This window comes from Mixophyes fleayi, chromosome 3 (assembly GCF_038048845.1).
Source record: "Mixophyes fleayi isolate aMixFle1 chromosome 3, aMixFle1.hap1, whole genome shotgun sequence".
In the NCBI taxonomy this organism is placed as follows: domain Eukaryota; kingdom Metazoa; phylum Chordata; class Amphibia; order Anura; family Limnodynastidae; genus Mixophyes; species Mixophyes fleayi.
In genome coordinates, this window is record NC_134404.1 from 299,427,823 (window position 1) to 299,448,516 (window position 20,694).

The 20,694-nt window shown below is 40.4% G+C and overlaps 1 protein-coding gene across 4 annotated transcripts in view; it reads left to right on the forward strand.

The window, feature by feature from the left end:
* The window catches only part of SANBR (SANT and BTB domain regulator of CSR), a 43,803-nt gene that overhangs the window by 5,688 nt on the left and 17,421 nt on the right, over positions 1 to 20,694 (forward strand). Inside the window, exons 2-10 of one of the 4 annotated variants that reach the window (XM_075203864.1) lie at positions 1,607 to 1,773; positions 10,873 to 11,059; positions 14,294 to 14,387; positions 16,984 to 17,222; positions 17,756 to 17,814; positions 18,072 to 18,232; positions 18,658 to 18,744; positions 18,830 to 18,940; positions 19,354 to 19,477. In XM_075203864.1, the coding sequence (XP_075059965.1) occupies positions 10,978 to 11,059; positions 14,294 to 14,387; positions 16,984 to 17,222; positions 17,756 to 17,814; positions 18,072 to 18,232; positions 18,658 to 18,744; positions 18,830 to 18,940; positions 19,354 to 19,477 (957 nt within the window). In that variant the 5' untranslated portion in view covers positions 1,607 to 1,773; positions 10,873 to 10,977. Of the gene's footprint in view, positions 1 to 1,606; positions 1,774 to 9,913; positions 9,934 to 10,872; positions 11,060 to 14,293; positions 14,388 to 16,983; positions 17,223 to 17,755; positions 17,815 to 18,071; positions 18,233 to 18,657; positions 18,745 to 18,829; positions 18,941 to 19,353; positions 19,478 to 20,694 lie in introns of those variants that run through there. The other 3 variants (XM_075203866.1, XM_075203863.1, XM_075203865.1) reach the window with 3 other exon arrangements.

Here is a 20,694-nt window from a genome sequence, read left to right on the forward strand (position 1 = left end):
TGTTTAATTTGATTTATATAGATATGGCATTGTTTATACAGAACAATTTATCCAGAACATTCTAAAAACTAGATGGGGAAAAATAAATAATAATGTCATACTCACAGATCTGATCATTAGTGCCCCCTGTTAATGTCACCGTGAGGAGCACTGCTCGTCAGCTTAATGAGAAAATCGGGCAATGTGGGAAAGCACTTGGGTAAACTTTAAATGTAATTTAGTATAGTTCAAGCATAGTGCTTCAAATTACAGAACAAATCCTTCTACTTGGCATCTAGGATAATAGATTCCCTACTCTATATACAGTCAACAGTGTGTTTCACTCACCGTAAAGTTGCATGTGAGCGATGTTGCTATAAATCAATATTTATAGGTGCCATGGTTAGACAGGTGACATAGTCATGACAGTATGCCAAAAACCCACAGCGTGAAGGATCTCAACCTTTTTCTGTCATGACCTTATGTAATACTTTCCCACTCTCCCGTAATGTCAGGGAGAATACCAAATTCTAGGTAAGTCTCCTGGGAGATCAGACCGTTCTCCCAAATCCTGCTCTCTTCCTAGCTAAGGGAGCAGGATGGGAGCCTTCTGACGCGATTTGTGGTGAATTACATCATTTTGGCTTTTTGTTTTAAGCTGGCTATTCATTTTCCTTTTCTTAATAGCGTTCTTGTTTTAAATTACTGTTGTCTACAAATGAAGTACATTATTGTAGTTAGAAAATATATTGAATAGAAAATGATATTAAAACATGATTAATAATTAGCATATTAGTTGGCAGTACACAATACGTTTGCTAAGAGAGGTTTATGGAGACCAACTCGGAATGGCTCGGTGACCATGGTTGTGGGTCCAGTGGTGACTCATAGGTTAAGAACGCCGATATAAACCCACTTACATTGGGGCTGATGCTGAGTTTCCCACAAATAAAGTTCTAAAAATCTGCATGTAAAAATAGAATATGTATGCCCCTCTGCTGAGGGCACCAGCTCAGCAGCAGAAGCATATGTCAGGCATACATACACTCAGATACACTTCACGCACAGCCAGGTTATAAGCACAATACAAGTTTTGATAACATTCCTTTTGATAGCGAAAAATGCATCTGCTATTGTGTTTGGTTTAAAGAAATGTAAAAAAAACCTCTAGCAGATATAATATTCCTTATCGAGTACAAAAAAAGCAAAAATAATAATAATAATACACTATAGGGTCAAGTGAAGGGAGCACCTATCGGCTTCAGAAGTGAATCGCAATCAGCCAATCAGAAGTGGTTATTTAGCGCTGACAATCGTCATCATCAGCTTGCATTTGCAACAACCCTTGGGCACAAATGATACGGCTACTGACAGGTGTATATATGCGTCTATGTGCAAGTTTGCATCTGTGCGCGGATTTTACGCTTTGCAAATGGACGTACGTTAAACTTCACATCAGGCTTATTATGTGGAGTCTGTAATTATTTTGATAGGGAACTTCCTAACACTGCTCAGCTCAGTATTAAACATATAGAACCCAAGAGTAATTTTACTGAATTAAAAGTCCTCATTTGTCTCTTTCCATTCTATATATAAGAATGTATGACATTTTTGATGTCTTTGCAAGCTGACAGGAGGAACCATTTGAAATGTTGGTGGACACAAGGTCATTCCATTAATATGCTGTCCGAGGTGGATATCTCTGCCACCCTGATCTCCTCCTCCCTCCCATCTTATACACCCTGTCACTGAGACCACCCCTACTAAGCATCACTTTAAAAGAGGCTGAAGGAGGTGAGCTGACAGTGGTGAGTGTAAGAGATGTTGAAGGAGGTGAGCTGACGTGGTCAGTGTAAGAGAGGCTGAAGGAGGTGAGCTGACAGTGGTGCGTGTAAGAGAGGTTGAAGGAGGTGAGCTGACAGTGGTGCGTGTAAGAGAGGTTGAAGGAGGTGAGCTGACAGTGGTGCGTGTAAGAGAGGTTGAAGGAGGTGAGCTGACAGTGGTGAGTGTAAGTATTCTATCCCCCCTGTGCCTTACTTTTATTGATACTCAAGGAGGCTTTTAATTGAGCCACAATGACCGCTTGCCCCTGTCACTGAACCAAACTACATGAGGCTCACTGACGGCCTGCCACCAGGCACTAGGGGATAGCATCTGTAGTCAAAGGTGGCAGAGTACTCTGCAAAAAAAAACTATTTTGCTGCTTATTCAACTTGTTGCCATTACTGGGTTAAAATCGTCAGCGTGAATAACTATTATAAAATTGGAGTAATATTTTCAGCAGTGTATGTTACAATTTTACAAACTAGACCTCTTATTTGCTCTGGAAAATGATGGCATAGACTACTCACTTGTCTTGACCAGGAGCTAACTGTTGGAGATATCTCAGCAGAGTCATACAAAACTAGGGATGTGCACCGGCGACTTTTGAGGTCTCGTGTTTTGTGTTTTGGATCCGGATTTTCGTTATTTTTGAGGTTCGGATTTGTCTCGCAAAACACTTGACGAAAGGTCTCGGTTCGGATTTAAGGTATTGGATTCGGATTTTTTTTGAAAAAAACATAAAAAGTTTAAAAATCAAGTTTTTGGGCTTATTTTCACTCCTAGGCTATTATTAACCTCAATAACATTCAATAACAAGCATTTCCACTAATTTACAGTGTATTCTGAACACCTCACAATATAGTTATTAGTCCAAAACGTTGCAAAAAGGTATCTTTCTGGACTGCGTAGAGGAGTGGGTCACCACAATATATTAAAAACCCTGAACTTTTATGATTCGCACCAATAATTGTACCTGGACTGCGTAGAGGAGTGGGTCACCACAATATATTAAAAACCCTGAACTTTTATGAATCGCACCAATAAATGTACCTGGACTGCGTAGAGGAGTGGGTCACCACAATATATATAATAAGAAAACCATCAACTAGTTTGATTCGCACCAATAAATGTACCTGGACTGCGTAGAGGAGTGGGTCACCACAATATATTAAAAACCCTGAACTTTTATGAATCGCACCAATAAATGTACCTGGACTGCGTAGAGGAGTGGGTCACCACAATATATATAATAAGAAAACCACCAACTTGTTTGATTCGCACCAATAAATGTACCTGGACTGCGTAGAGGAGTGGGTCACCACAATATATTAAAAACCCTGAACTTTTATGAATCGCACCAATAAATGTACCTGGACTGCGTAGAGGAGTGGGTCACCACAATATATATAATAAGAAAACCATCAACTTGTTTGATTCGCACCAATAAATGTACCTGGACTGCGTAGAGGAGTGGGTCACCACAATATATTAAAAACCCTGAACTTTTATGATTCGCACCAATAATTGTACCTGGACTGCGTAGAGGAGTGGGTCACCACAATATATTAAAAACCCTGAACTTTTATGAATCGCACCAATAAATGTACCTGGACTGCGTAGAGGAGTGGGTCACCACAATATATATAATAAGAAAACCATCAACTAGTTTGATTCGCACCAATAAATGTACCTGGACTGCGTAGAGGAGTGGGTCACCACAATATATTAAAAACCCTGAACTTTTATGAATCGCACCAATAAATGTACCTGGACTGCGTAGAGGAGTGGGTCACCACAATATATATAATAAGAAAACCACCAACTTGTTTGATTCGCACCAATAAATGTACCTGGACTGCGTAGAGGAGTGGGTCACCACAATATATTAAAAACCCTGAACTTTTATGAATCGCACCAATAAATGTACCTGGACTGCGTAGAGGAGTGGGTCACCACAATATATATAATAAGAAAACCATCAACTTGTTTGATTCGCACCAATAAATGTACCTGGACTGCGTAGAGGAGTGGGTCACCACAATATATTAAAAACCCTGAACTTTTATGATTCGCACCAATAATTGTACCTGGACTGCGTAGAGGAGTGGGTCACCACAATATATTAAAAACCCTGAACTTTTATGAATCGCACCAATAAATGTACCTGGACTGCGTAGAGGAGTGGGTCACCACAATATATTAAAAACCCTGAACTTTTATGAATCGCACCAATAAATGTACCTGGACTGCGTAGAGGAGTGGGTCACCACAAGATATATTAAAAACCCTGAACTTTTATGAATCGCACCAATAAATGTACCTGGACTGCCTAGAGGAGTGGGCACTGGGCACCACAATAAAATATATAAAAAACCTTCAACAGGTCTGCATTACACTACACATACGGCTGCTCCTCCATCCTCTCCATCATATACATGTTGGAGTTTTAGCGTGTGACAACCTCTTGTTTTTGATAATGTCAGTGCATTTTGAATATTTTTCAATTTGCCCCACACCACTGAATGTACTTTATCTATGATACGCATCTATCTATCTTGACTGCGTAGTGTGGTGGCCCCGGTACACAATTTGGTACCGAGGCCACAATATAATTAAAAAACCCTCCACGTGTCGGAATTCCACCAAACAAGTATCTGGACTGCATAGTGGGGTGGCCCCGGTACCCAATTTGATACCGGGGCCACAATACCTCCTCAAAACATGCTCCAGACAATTCGTCATTGACAGACCCCAGACAGACAGGGTCGTAGTGTTATTGTTTGACTTTGTAAACCCAAAAAAATGTCCCTGTTGCACTTGCACATAGTCGTGCAATGAAGACTGACTTTTTCATTTAAAGGCACGATCTTTAAAGTGTCAGAAAGAGAGAGAAGACACAGGAGAGGAGAGTTGTAGCTGGGGACCTGGGGTGGAAGCTCCCAGGCTCCCCCAGCATTGCCTGGAAGTCTGAGCGTGGTGACTGAGCCAGGGCAAGGAATGTGTGCCCTGGATGAGGGGGAGAACTCCATGCCACTATAGTGAACCCAAGAGAGAGGGGGACACTGCACATGGAAGAGGCCCTGGAGTGAGGGCTGCTACAAGAGGCATGGTAGCTGTAGTGTCAGATCCTGAGGCTGAGAGTACACAGAGTGACGTGTCAGAGCACAGGAGACATTATCCCCGCAGAGGAGGGATGAGCTGCAGTTGAGAGGTCTGTTGTTGAAATAGGACATGCACACTTTAACAAACCAATCATTTCAGCGACAGGGCCTACCAAACAACTTTGACTGAAATGATTGGTTTGTTTGGGCCCCCACACCAAAAAAGCTATTCATCTCTCCCTGTACAGACTAAACAGGCTCTACTGAGGCAAGATGTCGTCCTCATCCTCAACCTCTGATTCCTCTCCCCCTACAGTGTGTACTTCCTCCTCATCACACATTATCAATTCGTCCCCGCTGGACTCCACAACCACAGGTCCCTCTGTAGTATCTGGAGGGCAGTGCTGTACTTCATTGAGGAATTGATTATTCATTTTTATAAACATCATTTTTTCAACGTTGTGAGGAAGCAACCTCCTTCGCCGCTCACTGACCAGGTTCCCCGCTGCACTAAAAACTCTTTCCGAGTACACACTGGAGGGGGGACAACTCAGGTAAAATAGAGCCAGTTTGTACAGGGGCTTCCAAACTGCCTTTTTTTCCTTCCAGTAACAATATGGACTGTCTGACATGTCTACTTGGATGGTGTCAGCAAAGTAATCATCCACAATTTTTTCTATTGTGACAGCATCCAATGCAGCGAGAGTAGACATGTCTGCAATGGTTGGCAGGTCCTTCAGTCCGGACCAGATGTTATCAGCATCCCCGCCAGTGCCTCTTTTGGGAAAACTGAGCTTTTTCCTCGCAGCCATAGATGTGGAAGAAAATGAGGGTGGAGCTGTTGGCATGTCACGGTCCTCTTCAGAGGACAATCTCCTGACCAGCAGGTCTTTGCACCGCTGTAGATTTGTGTCCGCCGGAAACAGAGACACAACATACGCTTTAAACCGAGGATCGAGCACGGTGGCCAGAATGTATTCCTCTGACTTTAAAAGAGTGACCACCCTCGGATCCTGGCAAAGCGTACGAAGGGCTACATCCACAAGAGCTACATGCTTGCTGTAATCGCAATGGCTTACCAGCTCCTCCCTCACTTTCTCCAGCTGCTTCTGCAACAGCCTGATCAGGGGAATGACCTGACTCAAGCTGGCAGTGTCGGAACTGACTTCTCGTGTGGCAAGTTCAAATGGCTGCAGAACCTTGCACAACACGGAAATCAGTCTCCACTGCGCTTGACTCAGGCGCATCCCCACTCCTTTGCCTATGTCGTAGGTGGCTGTGTAGGCCTGAATGGCCTTTTGCTGCTCCTCCATCCTCTGCAGCATATAGAGGGTGGAGTTCCAGCGCGTCACAACCTCTTGTTTGAGGTGATGGCAGGGCAGGTTCAAGCTTTTTTGATGTGCCTCTAGTCTGCGGTAGGCACTGGCTGAATGCCGAAAGTGTCCAGCAATTTTGCGGGCCACCGCAAGCATCTCCTGCACACCCCTGTCACTCTTGAGGTAATGCTGCACCACCAAATTAATGGTGTGGGCAAAACATGGGACGTGCTGGAAATTGCCCATATTTAATGCCCGCACAATGTTACTGGCATTGTCTGACACCACAAATCCCCATGAGAGTCTAAGTGGGGTAAGCCACTGGGAGATAATTTCCCTCATTTTCTCTAATATGTTGTCAGCGTTGTGCCTCTTATTAAAGCCTGTAATGCACAATGTTGCCTGCCTTTGCATGAGCAGCCATTTTGTAGATGCTGCTACTGATGCAGCTGTTGCTGTTGCTGCGGAAGGGGATGCATCTACCCAGTGGGCTGTCACAGTCATATAGTCCTTCGTTTGCCCAGAACCACTTGTCCACATGTCCGTGGTTAAGTGGACAGTGGGTACAACCGCATTTTTAAGAGCACTGAGGACACTTGATCGTACTTCTCTGTACATTTTTGGTATCGCCTGCCTAGTGAAGTGGAATCTCGAGGGGATTTGGTACCGGGGACACAATACCTCCATCAACCCTCTAAATCCCACTCCACTGATGGCGGACACCGGGCGCACGTCTAACACCAACATTGCAGTTACAGCCGCAGTTATACGCTTTGCAATAGGGTGACTACTATCGTATTTGGTGGTCATGGCAAACGACTGTTGGACGGTCAATTGTTTGGTGAAAGACTTAGCGGTCTTACGACTTCCCCTCTGGGAAGATGACCGACTAACAGCAGCAACAGCAGCAGTGGCAGTAGTAGGCGTACCGCTGCAGGATTCCTCGGATGAATCCCGTATTGAGGAGGACTCAGTCTGGCTGGTGACTTGGGCTGCAGGACTGAATCTGATGGAGATTGTGGAGGAAGTTGACGAGGAGGGTGTTGCTGGTGTGTATCCAACTGGACCACGGGATTTAGGTGTCCCTGTACCGATGAGGGTCCTAGCCCCAGTTCCTGAACTAACCACTGAACTATGAAGGTTATTCAGGTGACGTATAAGGGAGGATGTTCCTAGGTGGGCAAGATCCTTACCCCTGCTTATTTGAGCTTTACATAAGCTACATATTGCCATACATTGGTTGTCTGGATTTGGATAAAAATAACTCCAGACCGAAGAGGTGCATTTTTTGGTCTTCTGACCAGGCATGACGATGGGCTTTTTCATCCCATGGACATCAGCTGTTTCCCCCCCTGGTGCCTCATTTACAATAACCACATCACCATCCTCATCATCAAGTTCCTCCACAGCGCCAGCTACATCATCAATAGCCTCCTCCCGAGCCACCTCTTCCCGTACAGTGATGGGAAGGTCAGGCTTGACAACCACCAACACCCTTGGACTCGCCTTGGGGATTTGTGATAATTTCTCTTTAGAAGGCAGAGTTGTTTGCTGTTTTGTTGCTGACAGCATAACTCTCTTCAATTTTTTGTAGGGGGGGGGGAGGAGGAGGAGGGCTAAGATCCGTGGGTGAAGCTGAACCACTAGTCATGAACACGGGCCAGGGCCTAAGCCGTTCCTTGCCACTCCGTGTCGTAAATGGCATATTGGCAACTTTACGTTTCTCTTCAGATGATTTTAAGTTTCTCTTTTTGCTACTTTTTCTTAACTTGGGCTTTTTGGATTTTACATGCCCGGTACTACGAGATTGGGCATCGGGCTTGGAAGACGACGTTGATGGCATTTCATCGTCTATGTCATGACTAGTGGCAGCAGCTTCAGCATTAGGAGGAAGTGGGTCTTGATCTTTCCCTACTTTATCCTCCAAATTTTTGGTCTCCATTATATGTAGCACAAGATACTGCAGAATGTGTGAACTTGGTAATATTGCAGTACCAATGGACTTATACTGCTGGATTGGTTTTGCAAATTTGGTTATAATTATTATATATTTTTTTTATTTTTTATTTTTTTTTACTTTTTTTTTATTTTTAAAAAACTTGGGAATAGTGGGGAAATAACTATGCCCTTAGAAGCACAGAGCACAGGACACAGCACCACTGGACTGAACAGGACACGGCACAGGACCCAGCAGCACTACGGAACTCAGCAGGACAGAGCACAGGACACAGCACCACTGGACTGATACTGCAGAATGTGTGAACTTGGTAATATTGCAGTACCAATGGACTTATAATGCTGGATTGGTTTTGCAAATTTGGTTATTATTATTATATATTTTTTTTTTTTTTTAATTTTTTATTATTTTTTACTTTTTTTTTATTTTTTAAAAACTTGGGAATAATGGGGAAATAACTATGCCCTTAGAAGCACAGAGCACAGGACACAGCACCACTGGACTGAACAGGACACGGCACAGGACCCAGCAGCACTACGGAACTCAGCAGGACAGAGCACAGGACACAGCACCACTGGACTGATACTGCAGAATGTGTGAACTTGGTAATATTGCAGTACCAATGGACTTATAATGCTGGATTGGTTTTGCAAATTTGGTTATTATTATTATATATTTTTTATTTTTTTTTTATTTTTTATTTTTTTTTACTTTTTTTTTATTTTTTACAAACTTGGGAATAATGGGGAAATAACTATGCCCTTAGAAGCACAGAGCACAGGACACAGCACCACTGGACTGAACAGGACACGGCACAGGACCCAGCAGCACTACGGAACTCAGCAGGACAGAGCACAGGACACAGCACCACTGGACTGATACTGCAGAATGTGTAAACTTTGTAATATTGCAGTACCACTGGACTTTTACTGCTGAATGTGTGAACTTGGTAATATTGCAGTACCAATGGGCTTATACTGCAGGATTGGTTGTGAAAATTTTGTGGTAATTAAAAAATATTAAAGTAGTTTTTGGTATTTTATAAAAAAACTTTTTTTTATTTTTTTAAACACAGGGGAATATTGGGGAAATAACTATGCCCTTAGAAGCACAGAGCACAGGACACAGCACCACTGGACTGAACAGGACACAGCACAGGACCCAGCAGCACCACTGACCTCAGAAGGACAGAGCACAGCACACAGCACCACTGGACTGATACTGCAGAACACAGCACAGCACAGCACAGCACAGCACAGCACTAAACAGCACAGCACAGCACAGCACAGCACAGCACTAAACAGCACAGAACTACAGCACAGAACTAAACAGCACAGAGGACCACCTAACACACCCTCCCTCTACCCTGATCAATGCCCGAGTGAAGATGGCGGCGACTAGCGGGGAATTTATAGGATCCGAGTATCGCGAGATCCGACAACGGGATTATGAGTCAGAGCCTCAGTTTCACTTTTGAATTTGGCGCCAATACCCGGATCTGTCTCGGATCCGACTCGGATCCGCAACGTTCGGGTGGGCTCGGATTTCAGAAATCCGAGCGCGCTCATCCCTATACAAAACATATATATTGTTAAAAATTCTTCTGTATAATGTCCCTTAAACATGGTAATATGCTAAGCTACATACCATTCTGCAATTTAGGAGACCGTTTTATTTGTCTAGGTTGAAGATTCTGAGTCATTGTAGTCTGACGTATGCGGCCTTGCAGTTGGCTGACTCCCTTGGTGCTTATCATGTGAGTCAGTACAGCCAAAGTGCTAAGACACAACAGCATATCTGTGCAGAGCCAGCACACACTGTAATCCTCTAATGCATCTTACATGCCCTATGGAAATTAAACTCCAATCCCTTAATGGCACATAAAATGTTGTATTCACATAGGTGGAATGTGATACATTTAAATCACTACTATACTCCAACATTTACATTTTGAGATATACCATGGAGGAGATATACCATTGTTCAGTATTAGGCGTTACCTTTATTCTCCATTACAGACATCTGAAGCTCCTCTTATATCGTGAGGACATCCTGATTAGAATGACATAAATATCATCATCACCATCACCATTTATTTATAAAGCACCACTAATTCTGCAGCGCTGTACAGAGAACTCACTCGCATCAGTCCCTGCCCCATTGGAGCTTACAGTCTAAATTCCCTAACACACACACACACAGACACACACACAGACAGACTAGGGTCAATTTTGTTAGCAGACAATTAACCTACTAGCATGCTTTTGGAGTGTGGGAGGAAACTGGAGCACCTGGAAGAAACCCACGCAAACACGGGGAGAACATACAAACTCCACACAGATAAGGCCATGGTCGGGAATTGAACTCATAACCCCAGTGCTGTGAGGCAGAAGTGCTAACCATTACGCCACCATGCTGCCCCAATATGCCCTAGAAAACTCATTACATTTTTACAGATTAGCTCCCACCCCACATGCTGTGGTTGTCGCATTGGGAGAAAAGTTCTGTAGTGTGTACCCAGCGTTATAGGCAGGATATAAGGCTTTAACAACAAAAGTAGAGAAGGTTGCAATGAATGGACAACACTGTGATAAGCACAGGTAATGTTATTGCCTGCCATTGAGTGCTTCCATCCCTGTTATGTTATATTATATATGTGTATACTTATAACCAGTGTTTTTGTCTGAATTTATAGTGTGCAAAAAGATTTGAAGAACTAAAAAGCAGTGGGACATCGCCTGTTGACAACCAATATAATCCACTGCTGGCAACAGGAGGAATTGCTCTGGAGAGCCTGGCTATGTATATCAAATCTTCCCTGCATGATCCAGCTGAGGACCAAGAGGATGTAGCAGCAGGACAATGCACCATCTCTGCCACAGGTATACCGCAATGTAGAAAACATGCCTTCCGTGTTGTTTATATGAGGTACATCTTATACATCACATTCTAACACAGTAACTGTAAACGTAGTTGTCAGTCGTATCATCAAGTAGTCCCAAAGTGCAGAGTTTTTCTCTTCAAAGTAGAACATTTTATAGGCATGAAAAAAACAGTTGCCTTCAAATTTGATGACGTGCCATCTGGTTATGAAGTGCCAACTTAGCAATACTTCAAACCATTTTACCATCCTGACTGGGTGTTGCCACAATAATCTCCTTAGCAATGATGGCATTTTGTATACAACAGAAAGGATGCCTTAGGAGATGACAATGAATAAATCTACTGGTTATAGCGTGCACTTCAGTTGACAGCAGAAGAGTGTAAACCTCAGCCAATGGTGACCGTCTGGTGGGATGGCCTTAGATCCCTTGTATCCTGGCTTTTCCACTTCAGTTCTGTGTTTCTTATCACTGAAAACTTGGAATTCTTATTTGTCTAAATTCCATACTTCTGAGCGAACAGAATTAGGTGGATAGACAGATATATCTGTCTTAGGGGTCTATTAATGACACATCGCATTTTCTTCACCTTATCATTTCTTATTGCAATGGTAAGAAATGATAATGTAGCTATTTATTAAAATTCTTCAGCTGGGACATGTCCTAGCGAATAGCTTATAGTAATGTGATTACAATCGTGATCACTTAACTTCCAGGTTCTGACCTGGCCTTTATGCTGCTCATTCATGCCCAGAGAACAGTTTGCAATAGGGAGGAGCGGGATACAAAGCCTGCTGGGAGGGAGGCCATATTCAGATTGCGTTAGCTGTCGGGTGGAAAAATTGGTCCAGACCGTAGTCTCATTGTGAGTAATGGGGACTGCAGTAGTTTGCTTAATGCAGGAGCTGTCTCTGATATCTCCTGCATTAGGCTAATGTTAAATAGCACCATAACTTTTTTACCTTAAGCTTGCAGAAACAGCTTAAGGAGTCTATTTATCAAGTCTAAAGTCTAATTGTCATTAACAAAGAATTAGTGGTGGCATTAATAGACTGGAAACATGACAGCCTATATTTCTTATTGAGAAGTAGTGTAACTACCAGGCCAGATTTCCGTACCACTTAGCTTGACTCTAGGCTGGCAGAACTGTAGGGCCTCTTGTTTCATCACATGTTTATCCTGTTTATGCTTGTCTGCATAAAAAATGATCATTTTAAATAACTTGTAGAATATATATGTATTTCCTGCTCTTATTCGTATTTATACAGATGATATGAGGGAGGTTTAGACATTGAAGTTCTATGGGTAGAAGAGGGGGAAACAAGAGCAGCCTGGGCCTTGTAGCTACCAGATAGCAAAATGCAATGTAAGAAAATTAGATTGCTTGCCTTGTTATACCCCCAGGTGTAACAGGGTTATTGTGCAGACTGATAGAGGTCAGGTGAACAGTCCTATCCAAAATGGGCTTACAGCCTCCCCTCAATAGCGTTCAAGGAAAGGAAGACCCATCAGAACAGAGAAAAAGTGGAAAAATTGTGTAGACTGCTCATAGCCAGAATGTAAGTGGTTAAAGAATCACAGCACCAGATGACCCTTTAACTTATTTTGCATTCTGGTTGTTAGTAGTGTACTCTTAAGTAGCACTCTTTTTTTTTTTTTGTAACTCTAAAATATCTTAAGAAAAGAAAAACTGGAGTCTTAGTAATCAGACGGTAGGTGGTAATTGTACTGACACCACTAGAAAACATGGCCTCCGCCTACCTGTCACTCATAAGAACCAAATCCTCCCTGGAATAAGTCCTGCTCTGCCTTGGGGTGTCCCCTTATTGTTCCAACATTAGGGAAATGTGAGGAAATGTATTTCACTGGAGATTGACTGACATATGCAGTGGTTATTATTATTGGCCCCTGCTGATTGGCTGTGTATCGATCGGTCCAGCTGATAGTACTTCATTTCATTAACATGATGGCTATATTATATGAAGTCACGGCCTTCTTATTTGTCACTTCTGATTGGTCTACTGCAGAAAATAAGATTGCCATTGGATTTTCAAAGGGGAAAACAGATTTCATTTAATTTAATGTAATTGCATTTCATTTAATTTCATTGGTATTTGTGTTTTGTATTTAATTTTAGATGGAAAATGAAACTTTTCCATTTGTTAACAAAAAATGGAGCCACTATTCTCTCTTGTGTTTATGACTCTTCATTACACTATTATATTGCATACAAATAGAGTAATGCGACTTTATCATTTACTACTAACACTGTGAAGCCACATCTCTACACTATATATATGTTTTCTCTACGCTATGTATGTGCTATCGTGGGCCATAAGTATTCATGCTTATTACAACTGGCGTACACCTAGCACAAATGCTACTGTTTCTGGGCTGGATGCAGATGCGTCAGACTCAACATATGCACGGATATACCATTTATATAATATAATTAGCAGATTGCATCCACCGAGTATATTATTGTGTGTTTTAATGCTTTGTTATATTTGTAGTTGTGTACAGTGAGCTGCTTTTTATGATGATTTATATACCCGTCAGCTTTTCTGATGTGAAAATTGGGACAAATTAGGCCACCCCCCTCCCCCATGATTTATCTGAAGCAAGCCAGACCAGACCATTTTTGGTTGAGGCCTTGCGCATTTTAGGTGATGCCCCTAATGAACCCTGAAAATCTGTCCTGAGAAAGCCTGGACTAGCAGGTAAGGAGTTTTTTATTTATTTTATATATATATATTTTTGTTTAATAGAAACAAGTTCTAGGTATCCATGTTTGCCTATTTGAAATGTTGGAAGGTGCGATTCCTTTCCAAGGGGTCTATTTATCATTGGTGGCTAGTGGACGGGGATGGAGTCCTGTGGACTCAAATGAAACGGTAATCTAATGCAATCTTGAGATGCCGTTTTTTAAGACTGGCCCAGGAAAAGCAACGCTTTTCACCGCTTGTTAAATTGGTTCACATCACTTTTCCCATAGGGACTGCAGTGACCAGCGTTACACAGGTTAAGGCAGGAGAAATATCCTGCTTTAAGCCCTTGATAAATTGAAAGAAGAGCTGCAATGGCCACAGCTGTTTTATCCAGATTTTTGGCTCATCACAGCTTTATAAATAGACCCCCAAATGACCTCTCCTTTAATAGTCAGTGTGTTGTATACCTTGTTTGTTTCAAAGAGAGTGCTGAAATATTGAAAAATGGAAACTATTTGTTTTTAAGGAAGATCGTCGGGTGCTGTGTCATCAAGAAAATGTTCTGCAGAAAATGAGAAATCTACTTCATCTGTGGGAGAAACTACTGAAGGAACCCAGGGGTATGGAAGTGTTCTGCAATGCTACGTGATGCTGCAGGGTATTTAGGGTAGAGTGGGCTCCAGTTGTGGAAGAGATTTGTGCATGTGATGGGATTGTTGTAAATACCTTCAGGAGCTGTCAGCAAAGCCTATCGGATTGGAAACATAGTGGGAGACATTTATGAAAACTCTTCAAATTGGTTTAGAGCACCTGTAGTTGTGAATGTCACAGTATAACTGTGCTCTTTCAACAACAATTTAGAAAATGACAGTAAACGTCTAAATGGTTGCCATGGGTTACAGCAGTTACCTCTAGAACAGATTTGTTTACTGTCTCCTATTACATTGATGGGCAACAGGCATTCCTATAACCCAATGCAGCCCTCCGATCCTTTACCTGCATCCCACAGCTGTTTCCTGCATTGTGGTCAGATTTGTTTTTTATAGTTTGTAACACTTGTTTAAAATGCCTGATGATATGTTATTACAGATAGGCGTCTTTCTTTGATTGAATGTATTGTTTTGACTTATTACTGAGATTAAGGTTGGAGGTTGCAGGCCCTCTGAATTGTATTAGGTTGCGTATCACTGCCCTATTGCGTAGAAAACTCAAAAATAATTAGACATTGAAGTTTATTTGAATTTGTCCTAACTGTGATCACATGTACTTTGCATATTATTTATTTTCAGGTACTGGCTTAAAAAGGTTATTTGAAGGGTAATCATTTACTGTGGGGGGATTTGGGAGGTTGTTGCTTTTAAAGATATTTTTATTCATTAAACTCTTTTTGGATGAATTATGCTATGTAATCTATTTAAAGCTAATCTGTTTATCTATCCTGTCTGGTTTTGTAGAAATATAAACTAATTAGCAGTGATTCCTCAGTTGTTTCCTGTTGACAATTGCTAAAATCATTATAAAGACACTGGGATTAATGCTGGATTTGATGCATATACATCCAAAAAATAAGCTCTTAAAATCTTCACGTAAAAATAGCATATATAATCATCATCATCATTTTATTATTTATATAGTGCTTTTCTCCCAGTAGGACTCAAAGCACTTTACATATTTTGCAGAAGGTGAGGCAGCCATCTTGTACACGCTCAATTGCTGTCCTATACATCCAACTTTACACTAGGCATACACACCCAAATATTATTACACCCAGTCAGATCATACACACAAGAAAAGTTTGTTACCATTCATTTTGTTAGTGAAAAAAACATTCTGGGCCTAAATCATTAAGGAAAGTAAGGCAACAAAAGGAGTAAATGTTCTCTGGAACAAACCATGTTACAATGCAAGGGGTGCAAATTAGTTTATTATTTGCACATAAGTTAAATACTGGCTGTTTTTTTCATCCAGCACACAAATACCTAATAGCTTTATTTTTACATTGAAATTTAAAGTTGATCTAGTACACGCTGTACCCCAACTATAAATCTGTCCCCACATTTTAAATTTACCTCCCCCCTCCAATGCAACATGGCTTTGCCCAGTTGCAAATTTACTCCTTAGCTCTCCTTAATGACTCAGGCCGTCACTGTTTGGTTTGATTTTAATTTAAAAAAGCCTCTATAGTCCCAGCCTTGGCCTCGCACTCTCTCCCTTTATGTTTCTCCCCAATGTCCTTTACCTTTCTTTTTAATGCCAGTCACAAACACGCGCCTATGGGACACCACCTTCCTCTCCATCTTGAATTACCAATTCCTATATCTAGTTTCTACCCGTTGGCTGTGAAACCTGTATAACTGCTTATGCATTTGTTATCGTCTTGCTTACTGCCACTTGTGTTTTATTATTTTTTTCTTTTGAACACATATATAAAGTTATTTTTAAAAAAATAGCCTTTGTAATACAGCAGGTATAATTTTCCCACTGGTGTACTAAAGAAAGTAGCATATTTCTAAAATATGCCTACAAAATAGTATAACATAGGAACTGGCAATGACGAAAGCTTCAGAGGTAAATCCATAATCAGTCAATCAGTAGGGGCTAGCTTGTGCTGGTGACTGTCCTCATTATCAGTGTGTATCTGCACCTGTGAGTGATACAGTTATTGAAGGGTATATATGCTTCTCTGTGCGGGTCTGCCTCAATTTACTTATAATGCAAACACGCCCTTAACTTTATTACCTTTCCCATTTAATGATTGCATTTCTGTTTTACAATTTAGACTTCACACACATTATAATTTTGATGTAAATGATCAACGATATTTTCTGTGCATGCGCATGGTAGGGACAGGTTATTATAGATCATTAAACTTTATTCGCAAAATAACAATGCACACAACTTCAATTTCATCATTTTTGGATTAAATATTTTCACCTACTCTGTTTGGATTATCATTTGATTTTTTCCCTCTACATTTCTTTTTATTTGCTCTATTCTCATCCACACATTGTTCTGATTGTAACATGTGTGGCCAGGTTAGTGAGACCTACCTACATATTGCAGTTCCTTACATATAGAGAAGCAGGTAATGGAGACCAGCATCATTATTACTATACTGAACTAATAAAACTAAAGCACGAATGCAGTAAAATATGCTCAGTAACACCTGCATAAGGACTGTTAATGAACTGTTCTTACCACATTTTCCTTTTAAAGGCCAAACATGGTCATTCATGTATGTGACGAAGCCAAGAACCTGAGAGAAGACTTTGTGTGTCCGCGAGACGTGCTTATATCTGAGATGAAGTACTTTGCAGAATATTTATCTACAGATGCCCAGCGATGGGAGGAAGTGGACATATCTGTCCACTGTGACGTGCATATCTTTAACTGGCTGATCAGATATGTCAAGCGGAATTCCTATGACACTGACAAGCAAGATGTACCAAAGCTGGGTTGGTGTAGAGATTTTAAATCATTGTTTTTCTTTCACTCTTTCAGTGCCTAAACAAAATGATAAAGTTCCATGTCTATTAAGTGTAACGTTTTATTAACAAGTCTACTTGTTGGTCACCACAGCAATTGATTGAACATACTGATTCATTAAGGAAAGTAAGGCAAAAACAGGATTACATTTTCTCCTGGACAAAACCATGTTACAATGGAAGGGGTGAAAATTAGTTTATTATTTTTCCCAGGTTAAATACTGGCAGTTTTTTATGTGGTACACAGATATTTGTAAGCCTTACCCCCAACTATAAGTTTGTCCCCACATTTTAAATTTACACCCCCCTCCAATGCAACATGGTTTTGCCAAAGTGAAAAGCTACTTGCTGGTTTTCTTATGATGACATTTAATCACCCGCAAATTTGTTTATTTTTGATCCTTTATTGGGGGGCCAACTACTGTGCCTCCCAGATAATTAAAAAGTAAGACAATCTGATAAAAGTAAAAAAAATATCTAATTATAAACCTCTTTAATTACAGAACCAGGAAACGTTATTTCAATACTGATCTCATCTGAGTTTTTAAAGATGGATTCTTTAGTGAGTATATCAAAGCTGATTTTTGTTTGGGGTACAGAATAGTGTGTTGGTTATATAAAAAAAACCACCATAAAAATATAAGATAATGTTGGATTATGGATAACCTGGTTAACATGTTAATTTTTTGTTTCTACTACAATTTATCTTTTTTCTTTTTTTTTTTTTTATCAGATTTTGTTTCACTTTTAATGACATCTTAAAGTGAAAGCTGTAATGTCATTTTTATGTGCAAAATAATATTTCTTTATTTTCTATAGGTAGAGGAATGCATAGACTACTGTCACAAAAACATGAGTGCCATTGTAGCCACCCCATGCAATATGAACTGCATCAATGCAAACCTCTTAACAAGGATTACTGATCTCTTCTCTCATAATGAGGCAGACGACATAAAGGACAGAAAAGACAAATTTAAGAGGTACAAACCAAATACTGTCCAAGTTTACAGAGGGGCAACAAGGATGTGGCCTGCCAGAAAAGGGGTAAGGCCTCACAAGAAGTGGCTGTGACATGGATAGACCAGGTGTGTGACTTGACGGCCGTGGTTCGGACAAATGGGCAATGGGATGGGGGGTTTGGTTTGTCTATTTTGTCAAGATTATCCAATCGGAACCGTTGTGATGTATGACAGAGTAGTGATGTCATGCTCCTGTCAAATGATGCAAGAAGAGTGTGATGTCATACACCTCTATATACAACAAAGGTCATACATCCATCGTTCAGAAATGTTCCAACGAGGTGCAAGTTTATCAATCTTAAGCTATGTAAATATCCTTATTATATGTTAGTTTTATTTGGCTTGTAATATTCTCTAAGCATACGGTATGCCTTTTGTTTGTGTAGCAAAATATTCTGCAAGAAAATTGAAAGGCTGTTTGATCCGGAATATAAAAACCCAGATTCTCCAGCAAATGCTGCAACACTGTACAGGTAACACTTGTGTGAAATACAAATATTAGAGCCCATTCTTTAAACATCAGATATGCAGATTAGCTGTCTAACTATTCTCTTCTAGATGCTGTTTGTGTAAGAAGCTGCTGACAAAGGAAGTTGAGCAGAAGATTGCCTGTCTACCTGGGAAAATAAACATAGACCAGTATGGAAATATTGTTTTCTTTCACATAAGGTACATTCATTTGAATTTCAGATATCTATTTTGTTTTTTTTCTAGTGATTTATAGTATCAGAATAAAATAATCCATGGTTAAGAGGTAACTGAAGTGTATAACAAAACTGCTAATTAAGGAATCATTTCCTCTGTCCTATATCTCTGGCTGTGAAGTATAATTCACGGCAGACCTGTTATCTGCCTTTCTTTGAAATGTAAACAAACATTCACTTTAGAGGTCAATTCTGTTTTATTCAAGGTCATGTTATAATGTTGGAGGAAACATGTCAGATGCATCATAAATTTTACCCTCTATTACCCTATATATTATATCAGTGGTGTTGTGGATTTAAACATTGTACATGTAAGCTTACCATTCCTTTGATGTTGCATTTGTATTACAATAATTTTAATCTGCACTGAATTTCCAGAGACAGAACATGGGACGTTCATGAATACCTGACAGGTTTATTTGAGGAACTGAAGTCCTGGAGAGATGTATATTGGCGTTTGTGGGGAACTTTAAATTGGCTTACCTGCTCCAGATGCAAGCAAGTGAGTGTTAATAAATAGCAGGAGATTAACCCTTCCAGTTCTACTTCCCTCTTTTCCCCTAATCCTCAAGTAATACATATGTAATTTACAATTGTTTAAATTGTTGCTACTTTCTACTTTGATGTTACTGATATTTCCTTGAAAATAAATGAACAACCTAGAGGGTCACAGGTTGTGTACACCTGGCTGACACTTTATGAAAGTAAATTACATGTAGATCCAAATAGATATATAATCAGCAAAGCCTTAATAAAAAGTAATGACCTCTTCAAGGGCACCTAGGAACCAGAAGATATGCAGAGGTGCATCATGTTTCTGTGGGTGCAAATGTGCTTTATTCAGCACTTTGCGAGTAGGACGCCTTCATTGAACGTTTTGAAACTGTCCCCATAAAATAGCTCCTCTTGACCTTTTATGAATCCAGATGAAATTGTGAATTTGAAGAACGTCTCTTGGAAATCCATCCTACTATCAGTTTTGGATTACCTTAAGTGTTTTTTCTCTTACAATGCTGCTCAGTTTAACTTAATTTATGACTTAAATAAATCATCAGTGGCCAGTAGGGCTGCATTTACTACATGCGTGACTTTTGTTTGTTGGAATATTTTTATTACAATGATCCAAAATGATCAAAGTAGAATTGGAAAAACTTTTGTATTCAATCTGGTGAACTGTAAAGAATTTACTTTTCATCTTGCACAAATGTAAACAATTGCTTGAAACTATCATAAGTACTAAGACCTTCTCCCAATTTTGTTGTCTTGTTTTGGTGGATGAGCTCCTAGGAGGGGTGGGAAGCGTGTGATTGCACCAGATAATAAGTGGTTTTCTTATTTTTCATTTGTTTTGTTTTGAAGCTCAAGTGCATCACTTTGCTCTTTTAAATGCATACGTTCAATTGTTGTATCATACATCACTGTCTTCCCACAGGGATGAGATATATATATATATATATATATATATATATATATATATATATATATATATAATATATATATATATATATATATATATATATATCAGGGCTGCATTTATAGGCATACAGCACCTAAGCGCACTAGCATTTTTTTAAACAAAGATGTGGAACCTGTAAAATCTAGTGAGAGTTCGTACTGAGGACCAGGTTGCTACCCAACACAATTGTTCAACTGAGGCTCCATGCCGCGCCAACCGCAGAAGGTCATGGTGGGCTTCTCATATTGGAATGTGAAGATACG